The sequence below is a fragment of the Chrysemys picta genome, chromosome 2, assembly GCF_011386835.1.
Source record: "Chrysemys picta bellii isolate R12L10 chromosome 2, ASM1138683v2, whole genome shotgun sequence".
NCBI classification, from domain to species: domain Eukaryota; kingdom Metazoa; phylum Chordata; order Testudines; family Emydidae; genus Chrysemys; species Chrysemys picta.
This window is the reverse complement of record NC_088792.1, coordinates 25,742,425-25,753,819: the sequence shown is the minus strand read 5'-3', so window position 1 is coordinate 25,753,819 and position 11,395 is coordinate 25,742,425. Positions and strand designations below refer to the sequence as shown.

Sequence of the window (11,395 nt, the reverse complement as noted above, 5' to 3'; positions counted from 1 at the left end):
TGTCCAAGAGTACTCTTTTTATTTTTAATTAAGATGTGCTTTTCTTTTAAAGTTCATAACCAATATTGTGCATGTACAGCATTTAAATATGGAAGGCAATTGAATGCTAATTTCTATTTGTCTACGCAGGGATCTGATTTCTACAGTGCTCTAAAGTGCTGTGCGTTAATTGATCCACACAAACCCTTCTGGTGTGCACTACATGTTCTCTGTCTAGTGTTCTTTGAGATAGTGCACTTTCAAATAGTGTGCACCAGCAGGGTCTACATGGACCTATTAACGTCCAACATGTTAATGCGCTTTAGAAATCACATCCCCATACAGCATGTGATGGGTTGGATCACAGAAACCCCCTTGGGAGCTGCCACCCGATGTGCAAAGACTACCTCTGCTCCTGTTTTCCCTGCCAGCTCAGGACTCCAGCACCCTGTCTTGCTGAACCAGACACTCTCGTCTGCTCCAACACAGACCCAGGGTCTGAATCACTTGTCCCAGAGCTGCAAGTTTACCCGAAAACAGCTCACAGAAGTGTGCTTGTCCTTAGCACTCAGATGCCCAACTCCCAATGGGGTCTAAACCCAGATAAATCCGTTTTACCCTGCATAAACCTTCTGCAGAGTAAACTCATAAATTGTTCGCCCTCTATAACACTGATAGAGAGATATGCACAGTTGTTTGCTCCCCCAGGTATTAATACATACTCTGAGTAAATTACTAAATAAAAAGTGATTTTATTAAATACAGAAAATAGGATTTAAGTGGTTCCAAGTGGTAACAGGCAGAACAAAGTAAGTCACCAAGTAAAATAAAATAAAATGCGCAAATCTATGTCTAATCAAACTAAATACAGATAAGTTCCTCACCAGTTCCAGAATGCTCCCTTTTACAGGCTAATCTCCTTTTAGCCTGGGTCCAGCAATCACTCATACCCCCTGTAGTTACTGTTGTTTTTTCCAGTTCCCTTCAAGTATCCTGGGGCGGTGGAGAGGCTCCTTCCTTAGCCAGCTGAAGACCAAAATGGATGGGTCTCCCACGGGTTTAAATAGACTCTCTCTTGTGGGTGGAGACCCCCCTCCTCCCTCCTATGCAAAGTCCAGCTCCAAGATGGAGTTCTGGAGTCACCTGGGCAAGTCACATGCCCCTGCATGAGTCAGTCTTTACAGGCCGAAGCCATTGTCCACATGGTATCTTGCATGTCTCCAGGAAGACTTATGTGGATTGGAGCATTCCGAGATGCATTGTTCCCCAAGTGTTTCCTGATCAGGTACTTAACCTGGTGAATTCCTTCCTAAGCTGACCAAATGCCTCACAAAGCTTACTTAGAAACCAAGCAAGTATACAGCCCATATTCTTAACCTCAAGTAGAAAATGATATATATGTACAAATAGGATGAATAGAGATAGTAGACCATAACCTTTACGGAGATATGTTACATGGCACAGGCAGCACAAAACATATTCCAGTTATATCATACATACATTTATAAACACCCCCCCATAAAGCCTTATGGGGTACGCTGTCACACAGCACATTATTGTATCATGATAAAGTACTTATTTTCACCACATTAACAGAAGAGGACAGCACTGGTCATGACTAGAATAACTAGAAGAGAGATTAGAGAAGGTCTAGAGTCAAAGCCAAAAAGACCAAAAAAGTTACTGGATACTCCCACGTATTTTCCATATGCCTCCAGATCCAGAACATGGAAGTAAGTTGTTTAGGGACTTGTTTAGTTGAGCTCTCCAACAGGCCAAACAATTCACTGCCCTTGCATGGTGGTAGACTTGTGTATGTGTGTTTTCTGCATCACTTGTACAATATCCTGCAAAAGGCTCTATATGTGTGGACCCATACTTCCACAAAGAGACCCTTTCTTTCACTTCAAGGTAGTATTGGTCCAAACTTGCAGACCCTTTCAGAGGACCAGGGCTTTAGGTTGTAAGGCCATCAGGGCAGAGACTGTTTATTTTGTGTCTTGTACAATGTAGATTACACTGTCTGTGGATAATCAATAAGTTTTATGCAGAATGCAAAGCCCAGCTTTACAAGACCTGCTTTTAGAGAATTAGATAGAGGGCTTGTCACATTGCCTAGGCACATGTGAGTCAAATTAAGACCTTTACACAGAATTTACTTGATTTTATTAAAGGTTTAAATCAAAACGTTAGTATCATTTTATGTTCTTTTTATATATTTAATTACAAAAAAAGTATGTAGAGTTCAACCCTGTCTAACCAAAAAGTTTCAGGGGCACAAAACATTTGAATATACAGGGGTCTGAATAACAAGGAGTGCGACAGCCTAAGTGCTGCACAGCCCAGGGTGTAACCTAGATGCAGACAACAGGGAGTTTGAGATTAAAGAGGTTCCAATAAACAGGGCTTTACTGTACTCCTATGGCTTACTGCAAATGGAGCAGACACTGAGGACATTAATTATTTAGCAGAACTTTTTCTTTAATATTATTTTCTTCTGTGTTAGCAATCTAGGGTTCCAGAATCATAGTCTTTAATCACATGACAACTAAGAAGGAAAATGCCCTGAAGAGAAAGGTTCCTTGTCACTTAAATGGGCAATCTACTTGCTGTGTAACCTTTTATTTTCTTAGGAAATATGTAATGTTTTGTGGTCATGCTTTTCTATGGAACGCTGTTGCCATCTTTCTCCTCCATATAAGCCCCACTGTACCAGTTATCTTCATTGCCTGGTTTCCTAAATGAAGTGCCGCAGAGTGTAATATGTCCGTTTTGAAATCAGACTGAGTCCCAACACACTCATTTGTTTGCTACACTCACAAGGAAGGGCAAAAGAGCTATTTGCCCTTCATTATGAATTTAGCAAACAAATATGCCTTTAAATAATTAAACACGCAATGGGAATCTTGCATAAGATTTGGGGGTACAGTGTTTCTTCAACAGTAACCCAGATTCTTCCCCTGGAAGCAATAATCTGCAATAAATGAACTAGTTAATAACTATTTGGTTAGGGGAAGTAGTCCCAGCATTTCAGTGTGTCGGGAAGCATAATATTCTGTGTCCATATGGTCTACAGGAAAAAAAAAAAGCCTTACAATCCCTTTTGTAGCATCCCTTCTTGTAAGCTGCCCCTTAGGCTTTTCCCAGATAAACTGGCAGTATGTTTTTATTCCCTACAGTGCAGTTCTCCCTTCCTTTCTATCAGGTCCTAGGCATATCCGTCAGCCCAAATGGGAGCTGAGTTTGCAAGCTGACAGGGGATGGAGAGGGCTGGTGGTGCTGATGTCAGAGCCAAGAGACAGTTGTGATTGGATCTAATTAGACTTTGCAGCAGCAAATAGACAAGCTCCCTGCATGATTGGCTTCAAAGTGGCTGGTGCCAAACAACTAGCAGAGGTGCAAAAAGTAGAAGCAGTGCATTTACAGCCCTGATAAAGGAAGGCAGCCGGAGTGAGAGCTACCGGGCTCTTGAGCAGCTCCAGTCTCTACCTTTCCACAGTTCTCACTACAAGCAGTTAAGCATGTCAGCTCAGAAGATCAGAGACACTTAACCCAGCTGATGCCAAGTGACAGAGAATAATTAGAAGTAAACATCACGCAGTACTAAAAAGTGAACCTTATCCACAGATCTATAAAGCAGCAAGAACCAGAGGTGAAAATATACAAGAAAGAAAAGACTCTACATTCTTGTTTACTGAACTACAGTTATGACATCAGTTCTGGGGAACAACAGAGCTTCTGGAGGTCCAAGTAGTCAACTAAAATGCAAGTCCAAAAGGAGGAGGAGAAGAAGATCAAAGAGGAAAGGTAAGGTTTGCTTTCCCTCTGCCTTTCTTTTCTTTCATTCTCTCTCTTCCTTGTTCTCTCTCTCACACGCTCTCTGGGCTGCTGCTGCTTTTGTTGTCTATTTATTTTGGACATATGCACTTTTTGTAGCCTCCAGGATACTGTCTACACAGAACGCTGGGTACAGGGGTTGTGAAATACCCCACAATTTCATGTAGGCGGTAACAAAGAGAGCCTTGCAATTGCTGGAAATAAGGGGATGCCTGTAAAAGGATAGGGATTGTTATTTTGTTAAAGGAAAAGGGAAGTGTTTTCTTTCCGGCTTTCTTTATACTGGATTGAATCAGTTTAATTATCCAGGTTCTGCAGCGCAACTCAACGATCCACGGCTTCCTTTGACCCTGTCAGAGGTAATGTTATCACATGATTCCTAATGAAATAATACATCAAGCAGTCCTAGGAATTAAAAAAGGGAATAAAAGGAAGCGAGGCTTTTGCCAGTTTTTTTTTTTTTTTTTCAAATACAAATCACCTTCAGGTTCAGAGTTGCTCATACAACTGACACTGGCTTTCCAATAACATTGGACCAGTTTTTATTTATCTGAGTATTTCTCCTATGACAATTATGAACTGCCTAATAAGTCTCACTTGCACATGTCTTATGTAGCAGAAATTTAGTATGTAAAAGAGGATAGAGGATACACCATCTTGTTGGTAATGAAACAAGCTGGAAATCAGTGTGGGGAGAAAAGCAGTTTTCTGACAGGTTGCTACTTACGAACTGTTATTTTTGCCTTGTTATTAATATTTGCCTAAGCTTGCTGTAGTAAAGTTAATAAATGCATTAATTCTGATCCACTTCTCTAGCCAAACCTGCATTATAGAAATGCTAGATTTGTAATTACTCTAATCCAAAAAAAAGTGAAGCTACAGAATGTCATTGCAGACTGTGAGTATGCCTTAGATAAAAGCTTTTCCCAAGACAGTCTTGCTTTCTCATAAGGCGGGAATAAGACACTACTGCCACATTCCTGGTGCTATGCCTGAACAGTTAAAGTTAAGATATTGCAAGTACTTGAAAGTAAAATAAAATTGATTTAATAAGCAGAATGTCAGAAATGCCCAACTGCAATTTGTTAGGCTATAAAGATGCTAATACAAAAGGGTTTACCAGAGCTGTAAATTCCACCTAGTCTGTAATTGTCATTGCTTCCGAGGCCTAAGATAAGTTTCTGTCAGCTAGCTCATCAGCTCAAGCTGTTCTTTTAAAGCCTTTGAGTACATTATTTCTTTTTCAGATTCTGGAAATTAACCAGACAGTTTGGAAGCCCTAAATGTCAATTATTTATGTGTCTTTATTATTGCCTCATATGAAAGCCATTGGGCGCGCATCCTGATAACTTTCTAGGAAGGCTTCAAAACAGGCTTTCTGTGGCGACTTGCAATAACTAGCCAAATGCTAAAAGGGGAACTCTGCATAATTGGATTGTCACTATTATATGTTTACCAGAAACTCCATCTTTTTGTTCAAAATTTTAGTAACAAATAGTGCCCTAAAAGTACCAATAAGTAAAAGTAAGTGTATGTGACTGGATACTTGAAATAGAAAAGCAGCAACCTGCATGTAACCATGACTTATTTCAACAAATCTTTAATATTTTCTAATAGCTCATTCCAAAGGGGCTTCTACAATTGTGCTTTATGCTGTGTCACAAAATAAATATTATCTAAAGTACCAAGCAAGGGAAAAGTCCACCCCACAATTAATGTGGATTAAATCTGTTAGTTTGTAAGGCTCTCTGTTTTTACCTAAACCTAGCTCTACTGACTTTGTAATAAGTTATATGTGCTTTAGCAAATCTACTTATCCGGACGTTAAAATTTGGCCACAGACTGTTATCCTAAACTTGGGTACAGAAATGAATCAATAATTTGTTTAACTATAGAAGAAAGATTCAAAGGCTAATTACACTTGTTAGTTTTGTTTCTAAGACAACAGGAAAAAGTGAAGATCTTTAATAAAGTGCCGTTTCCTATAAACTCTGTGTTTTGCTGAAATAATGTGGAAGTTAGGCATCTTCTTCAGATAGCAAAGTTGCTATATGATAACTATTTGCAGAATGCACAACTGGAATTTGGTAGAATTCCTGAAAGGAATTGATACATTTGTCCAATAGTAGATAGACAACTTTCAGGATCTAATTTTTGATTCCTTGGAATATGTACATTTGTAACCAGTTTCTGAATATTTTAACTGGTTAGCATGTGAATTGTGTTATTATTCTTATTTCCCTGCCCATAGGCTCATAGTGCACACTCACAAAAATTCATATGCACATGAATATATGATGACAACTTAAGGAAAACCCAATATTAAACCTGTTGGATCTGTTTTTTAGGTCACACCAGTTTCCATACTGATTGTATGTTTTTTTTTTACTAAGACCAGTTAATTGCTGATACAAAGGTGTTGTTCAATGCATCAGATACATTGAGCACTCAACAAGAAAAAAAGAACACATCTTTTACATGAATAAATATGGGTCCCACTGTTTTTCAGATACTGCGCACAATGTAATCTATTTTAATCAATTGAGAAAACCTTTTAAAAAGGATTATACCAAAGGTTTATGCATTTAACTATTTTACAGTGTGTGTTTTACTATCTACAGCAGGTACACTTTTGGCAGGTGTTATTGAAGAAAATAAACAGGGGGTCGGGTGACTGTGTGCGTGTGTGTGTGCGCATGTATGTGTATATATGTGTGTGTGTGTGTATGTGTGCACACAGAGACACTCACCTCAGTGATAAATTTTAATTTAGTAGAAATCAGTGTGAGAAAATGAAATATATCTGAAGACACACACTCTTCAAGGGACATTACAAACAGATCATTTATAGAAATAAATTCATTATGCCAGCTATATATATTACATATGTGATGTGTTTATATACCAGGTTAGTAAGTTGTACTACTTTATAAAATACTTAGGCATGCTTTGGAGTAAAAGCAAGTATTACTCTCTATTTGACACCATTCTTCATCTCTTTCTGATTTTACTTTCCAGGTTTTTGTTCATTTTCTTACACTGATTGATGTGCATTTTAATGCAATGCCTCTGTGTATCGATGTATAATCCTTTGCTGTGTTTTTCATTGATCCTGGCACTATGCTTTAGGAGTTACGTTACCTCAGAGGCAGTTACATCTGAGGGAAACAAATTACATTCTACAAAAGTTAAATTTCTGCATTTATTTAGGATAAATATAGTGAAAGGGACGTACTGTCACAGGGACAGGCACTATTTCTGTATATGTAAATCAGGCAGTGGGGAATGTAACTACCATGTACTGTATGGTTCAATGTTCAAAGATATTGTTCAGTTATTATTTAATATTCCCTGTATTATGTTTATAGTGAATGAGTCTCAGGGCTTAGTTAAGACCCTAGTATTAGTGGTATAATCAAATGTCCATGCAGTGTGTATCACATTACAAGCATATTTACATAGAAATTTAATTTAGTTTTACACTACTTGCAGAAAGTGTATTGGAAGGCTAAAATATTCTGATATTCCTAGCTATTTTGTAAGCAATTATGGTTAGGAATAGTTGCACTATCATTCAGAAAATAACTATTTTAACTCTTAATCGTATATAAATATCATAATTTCTCAAAGGGCAGATGTAAAATAAAGACAGATATTTGCCAGAATATCAGCATGCTAATTTTCTGTAAATTACTAATGGCAGGTCTGTAGCAGTATTAATTTCATTCTTTTAATCTTTATCTCTTAAGAGAAATATGCTTAACAATTTGGATAAATCCACGTTAACATTTAGTGGCTTGTGTCCCGTTGCAAAACAACAAAAAACATCTTGCAAATTCATATGTGTCTGAGTTTGAAACATAATATATTATAAACAGATTATTGGTAAAATTCACTCCAGAGCCCTGAACAAATTCTGTGCAGCAATAGGAAGGGAAGGGCAAGAACTTTAAAAAGAAAGTTTGTTTTCAGATGAAAATGCTCAAAAAGGGACTAAAATAAAACAGAGTTGTAACATGCTGATCATGCTGTAAAAGGCCAAGCTTCCATGAGCCTTCCTCATCTTGGTGGAAATCAACATTTGGAATCTTAACGTGAAGTTGGTGGGTTGGAATGTACCACTGCTTCATTATTTTCCAATACACGACAGCAATTACATTTACTCATTGTTTGAGTGTGATTTCTTCAAATCCATTGGTTAAACTTAATCACTTAGAAAAATGGAGTGAATCACATATAAACACAAAGTGAAATACTGCAATAGAGAGAGAGAGCTGAGCTCGCTATTGATACTGAGGGGCAAGAAATAAAAGTTGTCAAAATATACCCAGTAAGTGCAGCGGATGGTAAGAGAGCCAGGATTATGATGCAATGAAATTCCAGAAAAAATTAATGAAATAACAAGATTGTGCTAAGGATGGAAAGAGGAAGTCAGCTTGATTCTTCATCACCCAGCAATGACAAAGTAATAAATGAGCATGTTTCATCTTGGTTCAGGGACACAACTCCTTCTCCACGACAGGATTTTGGCGTGCTTCAAGATGTGCTCTGCTTATCTCGTACCCTGACAGCTCAAGAGGAAGGGACTGGATTTGGTGATAAAATTAAATTGATTAAGCCTTTATCCATCTAATTTTCAACCTTTTTTTTTAACCATTACCTCCAATTTCTAGTGATCCGTGTAATGACAGCAATTTGAGATTGCATCAAGGGCATTAGCTACGATGGCTGAACTTAAATTTAGAATAAAAATATGGGATTCATGCATCAATATCTAAATAGTGGAGGATTTGGTTATAGCAGAATTGCCTCGTCCTAGCAACAGCATGTATGTGAGGGGACAATAAAATTGAGCATTTTACCTTACCAGAGAGAGCAAAATATTTTGGATTAACCGTAAAATGTTTATGTAAAGGAGAAAAAGTACTAGCATATAAATCAATAATATATCCACACTGTACCTGTGCACTCCTTGTAAATAGCTGTCTTCATTTTTTCAAACAATTAGAAATTAATTCAGGTTTTTTTGCTTTCTATTATGGCTATTCAAAATCTCTTAAAGACACCCGCAAAGCATCACAATGCAGAAAATGACTGTATGTCACTTAACATCTGTCATTTCTCTTTGTGAGTTGAGCAGGTGAATTTTCCCACACGGTTCTACACACCCAGGCTCACAAACTCCAGTTTATTAAGCGAGATTAATGCAGTTTTTAAAACATTTACGACAGCCCTTTCTGAAGTTCTACTGATACAAATGGGAAACACTGCACTAAAAATTAAAGGTCAGTTGAAATTGCCTAATGAAATATCAAAGCCACTAAAGGTCTGTACAAACAGTTTTATTAGCTTTACTTCCATTTATGTCTGTACGTGATAGTAAAAGAAAAAGTGAAACATTAGAATATCTAATATCCAGTAATTGAACTACTTGGAAACCCTTCTGGCCAATATGCTATAGGTTTTGTGAGGAGTAATGAACCTAAATTGATTCCTACATTTAGAGCCAACTATCTCTACAACCTTCCAGGCAGTTTACAGTTTTTCCTTTGTAAACTATTAGTTATCCAGACAATAAAGCTGATATGCATCAGCAGATACATCAATCTAAAAGGGTCCATGATAGACTTGACATTTTTTATGCATCACAGCCTGATTTCCCTGTAAATTACATAAGCGCCAATAGTAAATAAAGTGCTTACATTTCTTCCCTATCTAATCTTCGTTCCCTGTTGGCTGCATTGTTTAAAATTCAGACAACCTAGCAGAGTTTGCAAAAGCATGTTGTAATTGTGAATGTAACAAAAGAGCACTTTGTTAACTCATGGAAGCAGCTTATCAACTCATAATAGTGACTAAGCCCTTGTAATTCATAAAGTAACCAAATGTGATACCTTTAGTGTACAAGTGATCTGGTGGCTTGTTGTTAAGTTTTCTTAATATCCCTTCTTTAAAAGGTGTATTTTTTTTTACATGCAACGAGAGAAAGCATTTACTATTTATTTGAAGTATGAAGATTTATTTCTGGACTCTGAATTAACCATAAAGCCACTCAAGGACTCTGAATTAACCACTGAAGCCACTTAATGAAAACTTGTGCTGAGTGTGCAGTAGTGGTGAGAAAGGCAAACAGAAGGTTAGGGAGAAAAACTAACAGGATGGAAAATAACACTTAAAATATTACAGCGCCATTATGTATATGAATGGAACGCCCTCGGCTGGAATGCTGTGTTTAATTCTGGTCATCTGGTCTCAAAAAGATATCACAGAAGTAGCAGGATCTAGAGATGTGTAACACAAAGAATTAGTGATGTGGAAAGTCTTTCATCTGAAGAGAGGAAACATGAGAGGGGAGATGGCAAAGGTATACAATTAATGAATGGTAGTAGGGAAGGTAAATCAGGTGGTCCTCTTTGCCTATTCTTATAATACAACACTGAAACTGAAAGACAAAACATTTAAAATTGATAAAAGGAAATATATTTTTGTGTAAATTCATGGAGGTTAAGTCCATTAATGGCTATTAGCCAGGATGGGTAAGGAATGGAGGCCCTAGCCTCTGTTTGTCAGAGGGTGAAGATGGACAGCAGGAGAGAGATCACTTGATCATTACTTGTTAGGTTCACTCCCTCTGGGGCACCTGGCATTGGCCACTGTCGGTAGACAGGATACTGGGCTAGATGGATCTTTGGTTTGACCCCGTACGGCCATTCTTATGTTCTTATGAACCTGCGGAACTCACTGCCTCCAGATATTTTTTACTTCAAGATCTTAATAAGATTTTTTTAATCTTGTATATATGGATACTGGGCTTGATCCTGCACAATTGAGATCAGTGAAAAGTTTGCCATTGATTTAAGTGAATGCAGAATCAGGCCAGAATGAGAGCACCCATTGATGAATTAATAGGATTTTGTTTTTAAATAGGAGATATAAATCCTTGTTCTTCAAAGCATAATCCAGCCACTAACTAAAGGGGCTGGATGGGTAGGAGAAAAGTTGCCCTACAGGAAAGCTAATCCACACCTCTTTCACCTTACTCTGGTCTCCTAGCCATTGTCAGCAATACAGTACTTCAGATTTTGCTGTTGTGCAAGATTTAAAATGCCTACAGTAAAATAGCTAGAAAAAACATACGGTTAACATGACATGTGTGGGCAGATAATGATTTCTTTTTAAGCAAAAGAAAACCAGTGATATGAAATGACAGCCAGATATTATTATTATTTCTTTGTATTATCATAGTACCCAAATACAGTAAGTGTTTTATAATCTGTATATTTACATCAGTGGATTAGTCCTGCAACCCTTAAATAGTCTTATTTATGCAAGTGGTCCCATTGAACTGGGGATTGGGTCCCAAAGTAGTTTTAAATGCATCTGATTTTGGATATATGACACCTGCTAATATTGTTAGGTTGTCCTGATAGTAAAGGAGGTTGTTGGTTCTTTTTCTTTTCTTTTTCTTTTTCTTTTCTGGGGTTCAACAGTGGTTCACAACTAGATTTCAGTCTGAAATCTGCAGAACAAAGTGACTTTACCATCTTTAGATAATCTTTGCTCTCTCTAAGAGAAGCTT

At 37.5% G+C, this 11,395-nt stretch overlaps 1 protein-coding gene across 3 annotated transcripts in view; it reads left to right on the top strand.

Annotated features, from left to right (window-relative positions):
* Window positions 1-3,265: 3,265 nt before the first annotated feature.
* Window positions 3,266-11,395, top strand: part of ADARB2 (adenosine deaminase RNA specific B2 (inactive)) — a 419,147-nt gene continuing 411,017 nt past the window's right edge. The window contains exon 1 of one of the 3 annotated variants that reach the window (XM_065582837.1): window positions 3,266-3,786. In XM_065582837.1, the coding sequence (XP_065438909.1) occupies window positions 3,687-3,786 (100 nt within the window). In that variant the 5' untranslated portion in view covers window positions 3,266-3,686. The remainder of the gene's footprint in view (window positions 3,787-11,395) is intronic. The other 2 variants (XM_065582836.1, XM_065582835.1) reach the window with 2 other exon arrangements.